At 42.6% G+C, this 16,701-nt stretch overlaps 2 protein-coding genes across 5 annotated transcripts; one reads left to right on the top strand and one right to left on the bottom strand.

Annotated features, from left to right (window-relative positions):
* Positions 1–1,580: 1,580 nt before the first annotated feature.
* LOC125541592 (putative ribonuclease P/MRP protein subunit POP5) lies at positions 1,581–4,177 on the top strand. 4 transcript variants are annotated; one of them, XM_048704962.2, is made up of 4 exons: positions 1,581–1,892; positions 2,852–3,058; positions 3,180–3,310; positions 3,780–3,969. In XM_048704962.2, the coding sequence occupies exons 2-4, from the start codon at positions 2,887–2,889 to the stop codon at positions 3,864–3,866; spliced, it is 390 nt and encodes a 129-aa protein (XP_048560919.1). In that variant the 5' UTR covers positions 1,581–1,892; positions 2,852–2,886; the 3' UTR covers positions 3,867–3,969. The 4 variants fall into 4 exon arrangements, with proteins under 4 accessions (XP_048560919.1, XP_087400160.1, XP_087400159.1 ...); XM_087544034.1 differs by having other exon boundaries at positions 1,584–1,773; positions 2,907–3,058; positions 3,180–3,317; positions 3,780–4,177; XM_087544033.1 differs by having other exon boundaries at positions 1,584–1,892; positions 2,907–3,058; positions 3,180–3,317; positions 3,780–4,177.
* Positions 4,178–8,623: 4,446 nt separating this feature from the next.
* Positions 8,624–10,011, bottom strand: INH3 (inhibitor-3). Its single transcript, XM_048700894.2, has 2 exons — positions 9,455–10,011; positions 8,624–8,886 (listed from the first exon to the last, which is right to left on the bottom strand). Exon 1 carries the CDS (start codon positions 9,851–9,853, stop codon positions 9,470–9,472), a length of 384 nt encoding a protein of 127 aa, XP_048556851.1. The 5' UTR covers positions 9,854–10,011; the 3' UTR covers positions 8,624–8,886; positions 9,455–9,469.
* Positions 10,012–16,701: the final 6,690 nt, after the last annotated feature.

Below are 16,701 nucleotides of genomic sequence, written 5' to 3'. Positions count from 1 at the left end.
AGTAGCACAATAGTATGGTAGTTTGATAGCAGTAGCAATAATAGTAATAGTAACAGTAACGGTAGCAGCATTAGTTCTATAGTAATTGTGGCAGTAGCAGGAACAACAGTAACTTAGTAAGAAACAATATGTGAAAAGCTTGTAGGCATTGGATCGGTGGTAACGGTGGATAATATTCATCATGTAACAGTCATAACTTAGGGCGACACACGAGTACCGGTCATCCGGTGGCTGTGGTTTCCTGGCAGCTCTTCCTCTTGGTCCTCGCACTTGATGTCCTTGCCATCTTGTCCATTGGATGTAGTTGCTCCGTGGCTTCCTTTCAAGTACCTGGTCACACACAAGGTCTCCGCTTGAGATAGTAGCCATGTCTCACATGTGAAATGTGTTAGTTCGAAAAGGAACAAGTTCACCTTAGCTTCGATAGCCCTTGCTCGAGCTCTAGTCATTGGTCCATCTGGTGTCGTAGGAGGCAAAGGTAGGTCCATGGGATGACTCTAGGATGCTCCACATCAACCTATGTATTCACTTAGGGTGTGTTTGGTTTCAATCATCGGGTGGAATGTCATGGGTTGGTTCCGTCCCGAGGGCCCATTCCCGTGTTCGGTCCATCGAACGAATCGGAACCCACTCGTTCCATGGAACAGCATATTCGCTGATTATGCGGAATGAAGTCATACCTCCGAATCGGCCGGACGACACAGAACCGCTCGCTCTCACCCCTCCCGTGACTCTCACTCACACCGAAACCCTTTCCTTCTCGGCGCCGCCACCCCTCGTCTGTCTCGCGCTCTCGATCTGAGACGCCGCCAGGCAGCCTCACCCCTCTCTCTCTCCCGTGTATGGTGGCGGCGGACGGAAAGAGCAACGGCGCTCCCTTCCACAGCGGCGGCGGGCTAGCAACGACGCTCCTGGCGACAGCAGCGGCTCACAGGTAAGAGAGAGACAGGGAGGAGCGAGAAGGAATAATGGCGGCGGCGGCTCGCATGGAATAGAGGCACATCGGCCAAAAGGGGTAGCCGGCATGGGCATTCGATGGTCTGCCAATTGGGATCTCGGCAAGCAGTAGCACCCGCCCCATCTGTATGCGCGTGTATGAACACCAATTCAATGTTTATAGGATTTTTTTAGCAATTTTCAGTTGATGATTTTGACCGTATGCGTCATTAGATGTCAAAGTTCATCAAATTGTTATAAGCACAAGCATACAAGTGATAATATACACCAAATACATTCCATTCCGTCTCTCCTACCAAACAATAAAACGTAACCATTCCATTCCGTCTAATTGCTTCTACCAAACACGGGAACGGAACCGGCCTATTCTAGAGGAATGGAACCATTACATTCCGTCCCACTTGGTTCGTCAACTAAACACACCATTAGCAAACATATAGCACAGGTTAGATATGAACGAGTGGTACAATGAAATCTGCGACCAGTGAACATACGTTTACTTATTTTTAGGACAATATACGTTTACTTTTTGTGTGAGAGAGAGATTGACCCCGGGGTGCCAGTGCCTATTTACCTATCCTTTTTTTTAGGCTCTCCCATTTTACCTATCCTTTCTCACGCACTTTCAGCCCAGACTCTCCACCAATAGACGGCCCAGAGAGGGGAGCAGACAGGCGCGGCCTGCGGGCTGGGGGCGCGGTCCGGGTCCGGAACCTGGCTGCCTCCGCGCGCTGCGCCAGAGCGCCTCTGCTAGGACTACTGCTGCGCCGCCGCTCCGAGCGCTGGCCCCTCTCAACTCCGGCCCTGCTAAACTGCGTACGTTCCAGTGCTCCCCGCCTCTATTATACTGCTGCGCCGCCGCTCTGAGCGCCGGCCCCTCTCGACCCCGGCCCTCCGCTGCGCTACCCGCGATTCTGCGAGCTTGCCATCAACAGGTGATTTCCCCAAGACCCAACCCCAATCCCCATCAAGCACTAGCCTGGTCGTTTTTTCCCCTAACTATCGCAGCACTAGTCTAGTCTATCTAGGTGATTTCCCTGATTTGTCAAATTTTCTTTCTGAGGGCTTGCATTGATATATGTTCTTATCAATTCATGTTATAGAAATACTGTTTATTCAAGGTGTAGGTTCTTTCTGTAGGCCATGTAAAGCTCATATCAAACAGTGAAATCAATGATTTGATCTGGTAGTATCTTTTGTGTCCCTGCTCTATTAGATGTTTTCTTGGTCATGTTTAATCTACTTTGTTGGATCATCAAGTGTTGAAGTTCAAATTTGTTTCATGGAGCCATATTCCTTTAATCTGTTTATGCTTTGCCATGGAGTACTTTTTGTAATAGTTCTAACTTCTAGCTACTTGAATTTTGGCCTGGGACTTTCTCGAATCCTGGCTCCATGAATCTGCTAGTGTTATGTCGAGTTTCCACCGTCTGAGAATCTGATTATGAGAACGGAACATGATCCATTATAAAAGCCCATTGATTCATAGCAGCAAGTTAGGACTTAGCAGTGAGGAATGAGTGGACTTATCTATTAGATCAAATGCCTTTTTTATTTGGAATCATAAATAGTCATTAGCCTTGACTGCATTTGTTTACTAGTCTCTATTAGATGGGTATGTTTTTTGAACACATGAAATCGTGGGTGGTGTTTTGTTTATGTGTATTGCCTAATGTAAATTATAGGTTTGCAAAACAGAAGAACAAGGGTGGTTCTTTGAATTTTTTTGAAACCTCAATACCCAAACGGAAAACTGTAGCGGTGTGTACTTTTGATGGTATAGTGGCGAAGATAACTCTTTTAATGACCTGGCTATGCTCCTTACTGCATTGGTTCTCTTAAAGAGGTGCCGTTATTTGAATTTTGATCATCGTTCATCTTCATGAAAATCCAGGTTACGATAAGCAGGGGCACAAGTGGTTTTACACAATGGTTCATTTCAAGAACAGGTACATGGTGATGGAGGTCTTCATCGACGCTAGCAGAGGAGAGGCTGATCCTGTCATCCTCACCCAGTTCAACATAACCAAAGTGATCAGAGACAGCATCCAGCTCAATTTTGGGGAATGCGGCCTAGCTGCATCTCTTGGATCATTGCAAGGTGCTAATAATTTCTAAAGCATCATCAATTCCTCTAGGCAGCATTATAAGTGTCTGCAGTGTGTTTTCCAGTTCTGTTTAGACTTTTAGAAGTAGTTCTGAGCTCTGGTCATCTTCTGCAGTGAAGTATGTAAATCCTGTGACGAAGCTTTGCGTAATCCGAGTGTCGCGTGAAGATCACCAGAAAGTGTGGGCTGCTATCACAATGGTGAGGAGCAATGGGAAGATCCCAGTGTCGTTCAACCTCTTGGATGTGAGTGGTGAGTGGATAATTCATGTCTTTGTTCTTTTCTTTTTAACAATCGGTTTGCCGCACAATGAGTATATTTAACAACCTGCTTCTTAGTACTTTTGAGTGTAAGGTAAAGTTCAGTTAGCAATCACATGACCTCCTTTCTAATTTTTATGCATGCATGTATTTTTTGAGTTTGTTGAAACTATTTCTCTCACCGAGACCCCGAGACTTGGTTTTGATGTATTCCCTGCACAAGCTTTGGCCTGATGATGTATGTTTTTCCATGTATAGAGCCCAGACTTAGGTTCTGAGTGTTTTGTCTCTGCGCAAACTTTGGCCTGATGATGCTACTCCATGTATAGTTTTGATGCTCATCCTCATATCCTTTGATGTACTAGTTATTTTGTTGTGATCCCTAACAGAAAGGAATGTTTTGGTAGGCCAACTGTGGCAGTTCAGAGCTGACCATCAATCTCCTCCTATCCAGGAAGTATCAGGGCCTGCAAGAAAGCAGCGCTGGAGTGCGAAGAAGCGAAGTTTGAGCAGTACAAGCTGGCTGCTGGTGACCGTATGACGCAGGAGATTATCGAATCCATGCAGAGTTGCTTTGCCAAACTTAAAGGATTAGATAGTTAGTAAGTTAACGTTTGTTCCGTGCCAGCAGTCTGGAAAAAGAACTCATAATAATCTAGACAAACGACATTGTTGCCGCTCTGTCCAAGTGTGCAACACCGCATCCATGCGCCAAAAAGGCCTACTCTAGAGAGAGCTTAGGGAAAACGATGTTCTTGTGGAAGAAATGTTGTGTGACTAATCATGTAGCATCCGGTATGGCGAAAAAGAATGATGCAGTTTAGCCAACGTTTTCCTGTTTCTTTTTGAAAAGGGGCGCTTTAAAAGGTTTAAGCATTATACCCGGCCTCTGCACAACTAAAATGCACATAGACAAATAAAATCCTCTCGCACAAAAGAAAAATAAAAAGGCGAAATACTAAGAAATATGTAGTCTGTATAACGGCTAACGCGGAGGTGGGCCAATCCTAAGACCATGCTGCCACTCATGTTGGGTAAAAATATCCCTCGTCGTATCCTCCAATCGTGTACACACCTCCGTAAACAGGTCTCGATTCTCCACGCGTTGTAGAGAGGAATATAAATAGTCCCGATACATCTGTAGATAACCTGCATCAGAGAAGTGCTTTTATTATTAAAAACCTTATCATTTCTACATAGCCAAAGCGACTAAATAACGGCAGGCGCTCCCACCCTAAGAAGAGTTCTAAACCTGTGATCAATCTCATGTAACCAGTTGCCAAATACATTAGCAACAATACAAGGAGGATACAAGCTAGAAACTATTTGGATGACTGACCATATAGGACGAGCTAATTTGCATTGGAAGAACAAATGTTTTATTGTCTCATCATGATGACAAAAGACACATTGCGGACTTCCATACCAATTTCTCTTAATAAGGTTATCTTTAGTAAGAATGACTCCGCGACGAAGATACCATGCAAAGATTTTATTCTTCAGAGGTATCTTCATCTTCCGGATCTTCTTGTTATTATCAACTGGCACATCAGACTGGATTAATGCTCTATACATAGACTCCACTAAGAATTGACCATTCCCATGTAGGTTCCATCGAAATATATCAGACCCATGTGACAATTGCACCGTGGACAACCGATGTAGCAGGATGTACCACGATTGGAGTCTGGGTCCAATTAAATCTCTTCTGAATGCCACATTTGGTGGAAATGATTGCATTACCGTGGCGATAATATCACCCTTGTGACGCACAATGTTGTATAGAGCCGGATATTGTTCCCGGAGTGTGGCATTCCCTAGCCACTTGTCCTCCCAGAATCTAATTTTCGAGCCGTCCTTAATCGAAAAGGATCCATAAGAGAAGAAATATTTCTTCGTGGCCATTAGACCCGCCCAAAAGTGTGGCCATTAGACCCGCCCAAAAGTGAGAATCTCCGGGCTTCCAGTATACTTGGGATACCGCCTTGGAACCCACATATTTCCTTCTCGGAAGGGTTTGCCATACACCATCTTCGGTCAGTAATTTAAACAACCATTTGCCAAGAAGGGCCCTATTCTTAACCTCAAGGTCATGAATGCCCAACCAGCCTTGGTCTTTGGGACGGCAGACCACACTCCATTTAGCTAGTCTATATTTCTTTCTCTCGCTATCTCCTTGCCAAAAGAATCTTGATTGAAAATAGTCCAATCTATGTAAAACTCTTTTCAGCAACTGGAAGAAGGAGATCATATATAGTACCATGTTATTTAGTACTAAATTTATGAGGACCAATCTTCCACCAAGAGACAACAATTTACCTTTCCAACTGCTAAGCCTTTTTTACAGTCTCTCTTCGACGTGTTTCCATTCAGCATTTGTGAGTCTCCGATAATGTATCGATATCCCTAAATATGTGATTGGAAACTAACCCAACCCGCATCCGAACAGTTCCACGTACAGGTAGGCCTGATCTTGAGGCTTGTCAAAACAAAACAATTCACTTTTATGAAAATTGCTCTTAAGACCCGAGAGTTGCTCGAATGCTGATAAAATTAATTTCAGATTTCTCGCTTTCTCAAGGTCAAGATCCATGAAGAGAATTGTATCGTCAGCGTATTGAAATATAGAGAGACCACCATCAACTATATGATTTACTACCCCATCAAATTAACCATCAACCTTCGCACGCTCAATTATGACCGCTAGCATATCCGCCACTATATTGAATAGCATAGGCGATACCGAGTCACCTTGTCGCAATCCCTTCTTTGTTTGAAAATAATGTCCAACATCATCATTGACCTTAATGGCAACACTACCTCCAGAAACAAAGCTATGGATCATAGCACGCCACTCTGCAGAAAATCCTTTCATTCTAAGAGTCTGTTGAAGAAAGGGCCATTTGACTTTGTCATAACCTTTTTTAAAGTCTATTTTGAGTACCACCCCATTCAACTTTTTCCGATGTAATCCATGGACTGTTTCATGAAGGATAACAACTTCATCAAGATGTGTCTATCTTGCATAAATGCAGTCTGTGAAGGACGAATCACGTGTTCAGCAACCGAATTTAGCCTAATAGTCGCAACCTTCATGAATATTTTAAAACTAACATTAAGGAGGCAAATAGGTCTATATTGTTGTATCCTTTCAGCCTCATTAACCTTAGGTAATAAAATAATCTCGTCGAAGTTTAAGCGAAACAATTCTAATTGGCTAGCATGTAGGTCGCTAAATAAAAGTAGGAGATCCGGTTTGATGACTCCCAAAAGTTCTGATAGAACTCAGCGGAAAAACCATCCGGTCCCGGGGCTTTGTTATGCTTCATTAGGAAAACCACCTTTCTAATTTCTTTCTCGGAGTATGTGGCTGTTAGAAGGCCGTTTTCCTTATCAGAGACCTGCGGGATGTTATCTGTTCGAGACTCATTTATCGAGAAGTTTCCTTTCTCTAGGGCTCCGAACATTTTTTTATAATAATTAGTGATATAAGATTTAAGTTGCTCATGCTCCTCAATCGTGCCCTCGTCCTGTTGTAAGGAATGAATAATTTTTTTCCGGTGTCTGCCATTGGCGACTCCATGGAAATTTCTACTATTCGAATCACCTTTCAGGATAAATTGAGAGTTAGAATGTTGGTACCATTTGAGTTCTCTTCACACAACAGCCTATCTATCTGTGCATTCGAATGACTTTTGATCTCAATTTCATGCTCAGATAGAGGTCTAACCTCTGCCAAAGCTTCTAACTCATCAATGATAGATGAAAGACGAAGCTTCTCTTTTTTGAGTATACCCACCGTATGCCTAGCCCAACCACCAAGAAATTTGCGTAATGCATGCATTTTGTTATTCCATTTGTGAGTTGGGGTATGCCCGGCCACCGGTTTCTCCCACACCTCCTTGACCATGTCATGGAAGCCATCCCAAAGCAACCACCCAAGTTCAAACTTGAACTTGCCTCTATGGTGGTCGTGGCAAACCGGTAGTTAAGAGACTGGGTGTGTAGTCTGATATAGCCTCAATACGAGGTAGAGCACGAACAGACACCAATGGAAATTTAGTTTTCCTGTTTCTGTAAGCTGATACACTTTATCAAGCGTTTTCATGTTTGTTGAATCTGATGTTCACGCTCTGGAACAAGAGCATATGCTCCATTATAGTTCCACTGATGAAAAAGAGAAACTGAGCGGTACAATGTTCTCCAAGGAGGCAAAGCGAGAATAAATTTTTGCTAGGTCAATAAATATAGTACTAGTACTAGTAAACAGAAATCCCACAGGTTAACCAGCTAGCATTTGCTGCAGTGCAATCTATTTTCATTTCTCATTGCTCTCCGCCACCTAGCTTCAATAAGACTGGGGATACATCCTAGCACATCACCACTGATAAACTACTTCCTCCGTTTTTATTTACTCTGCATATTAAAATTAACCGAAGTCAAACTTCATAAAGTTTGACCAAGTTTGTAGAAAACAATAGACATTTATCATAATAAATCTATACGATGTGAAAGTACATTCAATAATAAATCTAATGTTGTTGATTTGTTATTGTATATCTTAATATTTTTGTTTATAAACTTGGTCAAAGTTTGTAAAGCTTGACTTTAACCAAAGCTAATATGCGAACTAAATAAAAACAGAGAGAGTACAAAACAAATTTTGCAAGAGGGAAAGAAAGGCAGAGGGAATGGAAGGAAACATAGTTCGGTTGGTGTTTTCAAACCCACAATAATGCGAACTTATTAATTGTTATCTTACCTGATCAATTCAGTACCTTCATATTAATACTAGATAAGAGCAAAACCATGAATCGGAGCTGCTCCACAACGGCTGAGGGCAAGAAAAGCTCAAGCAACAATCTGGCACGTCCTTTTAACTGACTCAAACATAAATCCATGTTTACCATAAATACTAGTATCTGTTTCTGTGTAATAAACAAGTCGAGTTTTCAGCTTCAAATTCAACTTTAAAGAAAAAGGACCTACCAGGACTCGAACGCTGGTGGGCAGCGAGCTCACCTGCTCAGCTAGCCACCCGAGCGACACTCAGTCCTCAATTCAACTTCAAAATTTATATGACAAAATTGACAAGCAACTTCACATTCAAAGCATTACTAGAATACCATACGTTGATTTTGGATGACAGGAACATTCAACAGAAAAGTCACGAACGTTACATGTATCCTGATTATCAGGGCATGTTACAACTGAGACAGGCCAATAAAGCATCTCATAAGACAAGCAACCATCACTTTAGAAACACACAACATGGCGCTATTCCAGCCACAAGGATAATGAGGTGCCAAAAAGAATATTCAAGAACATCCTGACAATTTTTGAACTCACCGAATCACGACAGTGATAACTGGTGTTTCATTTATACATCTTATAACATTAGTTTGCATGTAAGCAACAGTACAGTTTGATATAGAAGGTGCATCCTCTTGCAAGTTTGAGGATATGGTAAAACTAGCTTTTCACCTAAAGTTCTTGGCACACAGAAGCAATGTTTCCCTTGACGACATCAAGCGTAGACAAGGAGGCCCATCAGAAGTTGCCTGCGGATAACACCAGACATAGCCTAATCAGCAAATTGTGTGGCATGGTTTGCAGTTCTAGTTGCAGGTTTATGATCATGGAAGCTACATATACTCTATATTACTCCCTCCGTTCCTAAATATAAGTCTTTTTAGACATTTCAAATGGAATACAATATACAGATGTATGTAGACATATTTTAGAGTGTAGATTCACTCATTTTGCTCCGTATGTAGTCATTTGGTGGAATCTCTAGAAAGACTTATACGAGTATTTGGGAACGGAGGGAGTAGAACACACGGGAGCAGTGTGCTTTAGCTCCCTATTATGGACAATCATCCTTACAGGTATACAAAGCCTGAGATCAAATAAATACTTCTGGAGTCTAGACACAAAATAACGAGGAGCCTTGATGTTTCGATTTGCTAAATGAATGCCATAACTGATCCTCCAATTTGTCTGTTGATTATACTACCTTGCAACAGTATTTTTCCGAGAATGATCATAGATTGGGAACTCCCAAACATCTAATCTCAAAATCAACCACAACAAATCGACCAACAAGCATCAACGACCCCCAAATCATACCTATCGAACCGGAGCTCAGTGGTGGTGTCTGTGGCCGTGGTCATGGCCGTGGGAGGAGGAAGAGCAGCCGCCCTTGCCGCCGCTGGTCCCCTCCCCGGCGTCCCCATGCGGATTCCGGCGGCCGCCGTCCGCCTCGTCGTCGCTGCAGTCCTCGTCGAAGGGCACCTCCTTGTGGAAGATGCAGCACTTTTTGGAGCTCTTGCGGCCGAGGGACTCGTTGTCGACGGTCCCCTCCTTCCAGGACACCTTCTTCTTCGCCCGCCGCTTCAGCCGCAGGACCACCGTCTCCGGCGGCGGCGGAGCGGCCGCGGGGGCGGAGGAGGAAGGGGAGGGGTCGATCGTCACGGTCACGGATCCGGATGACGACGACGACGACGGAGGCGGCCCGCGGGTAGCCATAGCGATCTGCGATTTCTCCTCGTTTCCTTACTCTCTCGCTTGTCTAAACTTTCCCCACTTTCGTTTCCCTTGGGATTTTTTTTTTCGTTCATGGTTTGCGGTGCCCCCTTGGGAAATTGGAACGATGGAAGTCCGGGCGTAGAACACACTTTTTTTTTTTTCCCTTTTGAGGGCGTAGAGCACATTTGTCTCCCATTTGATTATACTGTACCAGTTCGCCACGTTTCTGTCAGAAATTCCAACTTAAAACTGCACGAGTATTAACAAAAAATATAAGGTTCGGAAATTCAATTTGGCTTCCGAGAGCACGTGCTCCCCGGCCCAAAATTAATTTTTGAAATGTTAAAAAAAATCAAGGCAACATTTTTATTTGTTGTTAGTCACATCCAAATGCTACCCGTAATTTTTGAGGCAAAAAGATTAAGCATTTTGGCATGTGTAAAAAAACACCAAATGCTAAAATGTTATCCTAAATTTGTTTTTTTCATCGACGAAACACTGCTATTCCGTTTTACATGAAAATTGTCAAACTTACTTGCTGTTTAGAGACAAAAGTAAGAATGAATCAACCGCATCAATTTCATTGATAGTCACATCTTATATATAAGGGGAGAAGACGCATTGCAAGGGACGCGCCCGAGAGTAGGATGTGTGGAAACGCCGTGACGGCCGCCGAACTGGTAACCGTACGTGCGCTATGTACAAGCGAGGATTAACCTCAGTTACATAAATAATTTAATCCTAACACTCCCCCTAATCCTTGCTTATCCTTGTGACTGATCATCTCTGGAATTATCCCCTTCAAAAACCCTGCGGGAAAATTTAAGGAGAAATATACAATATGCCATAAAAAACTTCTTCCGAAAACCCAGTGGAAAAATAAGGAGAAAATGGCACATTAAATGTTTGTATTACTATTGCCTCATTAAAAACCTTCTATGAGAAACCATATAGGAAAAACTCATAAAGGAAAAGAGTGCAATATCAAAGATCCAGAGATTCCGAACAGGTTGTTGTTCAGGAGTACACTCCCCCTGTACCTTGCAAATAACAAAGTCATCTCATACCAATTCCAACAACATATTTCTGGAATGAAGAACTTGGTAAACACTTTGTGAATAAATCATCAAAATTATAGCGTGACTTCATTTGCAAGTTATTTATCTTCCACCTATCTTCAGCTCATGTGGAATAGAATACTTTTGGAGCCATACATATTCTAATGTTGCTCTTTATAACCTTTCTGCATCTAGTAATACAAAGAAAATTATCTTCGTAGATGATGGTGGGTGATTCCTACCAATCAACCCTACCTGAACTTTCAACAAAGTTAATCATTCTGAGAAGTCACATACATCTACGTGATGCTTCATACAAATCGATGATTTCAGAATGACTAGTGGATGCAGCCACTAAAGTTTGTCTTCTCGACTTCCAAGAGAAGGTCACGCCTCCATTCAAGGAGACAAAAACCAGTCTATGATCTAGGATTATGGGGATGAAATATATACCCAACATCACAATATCCAACCATGGTCATATCTTGATTTTTTTTCATAGAACAAACCAAGATCTATGGTGTCTAGAAGATATCTAAAAATATTCTTCACACCAACCCAATGCCATTTAATCAGTGATGCATTGTATTTAGCCAATAAAGTCACTGCTAATGATATACCAGGCTTGGTGCAGTTTGCTAGATACACCAGTGCTCTTATTGCACAGTGATACGGAAATTCACGTCCGAATATCTCTTCATCACCACCATTAGGTCTTAATGTGTCCTTATCTCTAGTAATCCAGAGATCTCAAAACCATAGTTCTTTAATGGATATGACTTATCCATGTTGAACTTTCAACAATCTTTTGGATACATGTAGACTGATGGATAAGTATTCCTGAAGGAATACGCTCAAGTTCCAAACTCAAACAAAGTTTGGTCTCAACCAAATCTTACATCTTAAACTCCGTCATAAGATGATTTGCTTGTCTCATGTATTTCTTGTGTAGTTCCAATGATATTCAGATCATCAACATACACATAAACTATACAAATCCTTCTTTGGATTCCTTGATGAGTATACATGAGCAACTATCATTGTTTGAGTAATCCTTCTAACAAAGGAACTCACTCAGTCGGTTATACCACATCCTTGCTGACTTCAAGTCATAAAATGACCTTTGAAGATTCCACAATACATGTTGTGAATAAATTCAGAATCTTAATTCCATCAGGAATTATCATAGAGACATCTGAATCAAGTGACTAATACAACTATGCAGTCACAACATCCATCAGTTTGATAAACAAATTCATTATTCACTGCCAGTGATATTAAATATCGGAACGTTATTCCACTCACAACAGAAGAACATGTTTCATCTTAAACGATGAAGGGTCTCTGCGTGAACCCATGTGCTACAAGCCTCGCTTCATGTCTCACCACCTCTTGGTTTTCATTTCTCATGAACAAAAAAAACCATTTGCTCCCCCGGGGAACAAATTCAGAGGAGTGGGTATTACTGATCAGGTCAATACCCCCTCTTCTTGAGAGCGAGTGCATCCTCAATTGTTGCCTTCCTTTGGATCAACTAGAGCGTTTTAGACACTCAACCATGCATGGAATTTGGTTCTAGATCCAATCCAATGTCTTTCGCAATTCATGAGGATAAATAAATGTCGACATAATGTAGTCTTTATTATATGATTCTCCCGAATCCATATCCAGAGTGGAGATTTCATCATTACCTTTTGACTCTTTGTGATTTCCCACAACAATTGAGTCAAGGCCTTCCGATGTCCCAGCACAAACATTTGTGTGCACACTCGTGCTGGGTCTTGGATGTGTCCAACATCCTTCAGGTGTCTTTCAACTCTTGGTTGAATATCAACATGAAGTTGACCTGCAATTACTGTTTGAGGATTCCTCATTCCCCTTGGACGCTTCCATGAAGCCTTGTCCTCTTGTGTCTAGATTCCTCCCCCTATTCGGTGGCCAAGTGGACCTATGGGTCACATCCACTCTTTCTGACACATTCACTATGGGAACATTTTACTTTGTGACACCTATAAACTTAGTAAATGCAACCGGCAGATTATTTGCGATACTTTGCAAATTGATAATCTTCTGAACCTCCAGTTTAGACTCATTCGTACGTGGACCTCAGGACTAGATGTCTATTCACATCTCAATCTATTTTTTGGCATTCAATGTGGTCCATATCCCCCCCTAATGCCGAAAAATGTCCTGATCAAAATACAATCAGCGTACCAGGCCATAAACAAGTCCCCTTCTTAGGACTACAGGTACTTTATGATTGATGGAGAATTATACCTCACATAGATCCCCAATTTCTATGAGGGCCCATATATGTACGCTGCGGTGGTGAAATCGGTATGTATACCACACAACCGAATTATCGCAGATGGGAAATACTTACTCATTTCCACGTACTAACTGCAACAGGGAGACCATATAATATGCAGTTCGTCGAATTTGTATATGCAGTACGTAAAACTGCAATGTCCCCAACTAGATGTTGGGAGATTACAATTCTGTAGGAGCAATCTTGCTATCAACTTATCCTCTTGACAAGTGATTCCGCAAGACCAATCTGGGTATGTACACAAAGTACCAATAGGCTCCACAGTTATGCCTCAATATAGGCAGTAATCATCAAATGCTCACGAACTAAATTTCGCAGCATTGTCCATTCTGATGGATTTTATCCCGTGCTAGGATTGATTTGCTCTCAAATTAATGATCTGAGCAATCAACTATGCAAAAGCATGGTCCCTTTATAATAAGACACACATTGGACCATCTCACTGATGCATCCAAGAACACTATAAAATATGTGAATATCCCATATAACAGTTGAATTGGATCACATATATATCTCCTATCCAAGGAAATCTAGTGGCCCATCCTCTTTCATGAGATAAGATGGCCTTGTGATCAGTTTCCTGATTTGGACACATCGTGCATACACAATTCAATGAATTTAGAAAATTCACACGGTTAGATTTGTGTCCAATTGGACCATCAATAATTTTCTCATCATCACAATACTAGGGAGACCCAGGCAATGTTGCCATATCTTGAACTTATCAAGATTCTAGAAAATTATATTATACGCCAAATGCGTATCTAATTTAATGTATGTATAGTACAATCCAAAAGATAGATAAGACATTTAGTTTAGGATTTCATTCAAAACCCTTTTGCTGAGTCATGAGTAGGCTTCCAACCTCACTCGCTTTATGAGTTTCAACATAGAAACCATTGCGGATATCCTTAAAACTCAGCAAGGTATGAGTAGAATCTAGATACATCAATGCACCCATGATTACCATGTAGTACCCATAGGGAGTGTAACTGTGGCTTGACCAGAACCAACAATTACCGTATCACGACCACAATTTTCATGACACTTCTATTACTCTTATCAAGAGCTTGCAATGGAAACACTTATTCTCCCAAAATATCGTGTTAGTAGACCCAGTTTCCACTTAACACATTTCCTTCTCAATTGGATTATTTCGTTAAGTTTCTAAAGAGAAAGAAACCAACTTCAACATATGATTGAACTCATATGGACATAATACATACACCATAAACTATATATGTTAGAGGACATACCACAAGCATCATGTCTGATGACATAGCTATCATATTATGTTGATGGACATAATTCATTTTACAGCATGTAATATGTCTATAGACATCATTACAGTGCTTGACAAAAGAGACTGAATCCGGTCTCCATATATGTCAATAAAATTGAAGTCCACTAACATGTCATCGATACTCAATAGTGGACCTTCCTTTTGCTGAGTATGATCCTAGTTGCCCGTGTTCCCAGGAACATCTGGGAACTTTCAACCATTGGAAAATCATTGTTATTGCAAGTGAAGTGAGATTCACGCTTGTTCCCATGGGCCTCTTGCCCTTAGCCAATTAATGGATGTACAAATCCACCAAATGCATGGAAGTATCACATTTCCTTGCATTGTGAGTCATATAACCACATGTGTAGCGACCGAGGCTAATGACCTTGTCATTCTCCAAGAAATGACTTTTGCCCTTTTGTGCTCCATTCATATTCTGCTTCTCATCATGTCTTCACTTTCCTTCACCATTGACAAAACAATTCAGTCCTCATAAAAGGATTAAAAGTGGAACACATTTCATCGATGAGATTGGCATCTGAAACCGCACTATTGCAGAATCTCAACTCTCGGTTGATTTTGTGCACATTAGAGTTGTATGTTGTCACTGACTCAAATTCATGGAATCGGACGAGCATCCATTTCCTATGCACTTCAAGCATCATCATCACCATATATTGATCACATTGCTCCTCAAAAGAGCTCTAGGGTACCAGATACCCTATTATTATAGATCATGGTGTAGTGAAGTGCAATGTAACATACTTTGCTATAGTGACTATAGCCGGAGCCCCTGAGCGGGTGTGGTTATGTGGGAACTGAGATTCCGGGCCGCCAAGTTAATCTTGACATTAATTGCCTAGATTTGATTATTGAAGCCATCAATGGCAAACACAGGAAAACAGTTTCTTGGATATGTCCAACCTATCCTGCATGAAATCATCATGCTTATTAATTTACTCCTAGGTAAATTCTCAACATATAGCGACTATAAATTCGCCTAATCTCATATGTTGATATGGTAATGCGCTTTATAATACAGTAAATATATCAAATAAATTACTGTAAAAACACATAGTAACAAAAACTGCATAGCTAGCAGCTATAGCAGAAAAGAATAATGAGGTAAACAAAACGGTCAAGGACCGAGTCTGCATACCCCAAACGAGTGGGCATACGCCACTTTTTTTGCATTTTCATTTTTTTTCTTTTATTCATGGGCCTGTCTAGTCCACTCGAGCGGCTGTGGATGTGAGCGGTTAGGGATTCTATCCAACCGCCACCATGACACGATCCTCCCGATCGAGCCACCGCACAGATCGGGCGCCAGCGCTTGCGAGTTGTCGGCGTTGCCATACCGCCACACGCCGCCGACGCGACACTGCTGCAGCCCGTTTTTCCAACGATGTTTGTTCACCGTGCGGCCAGCAATTTATGCCTTGCCGTCACACTGTTCGGTGCGCTGCCGACGACGCCGTGCCCTGCCGGCATCCATTTCTGCCGATGACGCATCTTTGTGCGTCACCGCACATTTTGTACTCACCACGTGCGCCGTGCCACGCAGCCAGCCATGGTGTCGCATCGCCTTGCCGTTGTGTCTCTCAACCCACAGCCACTCCCAGTCGCGTGCGCCACCGTCGTCCTGCGCAGCCGCGCCGAGCCTTGCCATCGGTTCATGAAACGCCGCAGCGTCCGGCCATCGCATCGCGTAACCGCTTGTCTTGCAGTACGCGTGCACTATCCATGTTGTCGCCATGCCGAGCACTGGCCATTGACGTTGAGAGCCTCGTCAAGAGGCCGCGTTCGCAGCCGCCTCCTCGCCTTGCACCTAGTGAGCGCCTCCCCGACTTGTCGTTCCATCGCGAGGTCACGCACGCGTCTCCAACCATCGGTGATGCCGAGAACGACGACCGGGCGATGGTGCTTCCTTTCTTCCCGTGTATACGCTCGGACAAATCGATTTTTTGCATGAGTGCATGAACATACAAGAGAAACAATCAATTGTTAAACGGGCAATTGTTAGTCATGAGATGATCAGATTGAATATGATAACTCCAGATCCATGCATGCTCCCGTGGCCGTGGGCAGCCTGGTGCGCCTCGCGTCCAGTGCCGATGGAGAGGCACTTCTTGTCCGTTCCACATCGCACAATAACGCTCCGCCACGCCGTTGGTCG

This window comes from Triticum urartu, chromosome 2A (genome assembly GCF_056163025.1).
Source record: "Triticum urartu cultivar PI428250 chromosome 2A, HENAU_Tu73, whole genome shotgun sequence".
NCBI lineage: Eukaryota > Viridiplantae > Streptophyta > Magnoliopsida > Poales > Poaceae > Triticum > Triticum urartu.
The sequence above is the reverse complement of the archived record's forward strand: the minus strand, read 5'-3'. Positions and strand labels throughout refer to the sequence as shown.

Coding starts and splice junctions, on each gene's coding strand:
- LOC125541592 (XM_048704961.2), top strand. CDS start 2,887: ATGGTTCATTTCAAGAACAGGTACATGGTGATGGAGGTCTTCATCGAC. Junction 3,059..3,179: donor ATCTCTTGGATCATTGCAAG/GTGCTAATAATT, acceptor CATCTTCTGCAG/TGAAGTATGTAAATCCTGTG. Junction 3,318..3,779: donor CAACCTCTTGGATGTGAGTG/GTGAGTGGATAA, acceptor CCTCCTATCCAG/GAAGTATCAGGGCCTGCAAG.
- INH3 (XM_048700894.2), bottom strand. CDS start 9,853: ATGGCTACCCGCGGGCCGCCTCCGTCGTCGTCGTCGTCATCCGGATCC.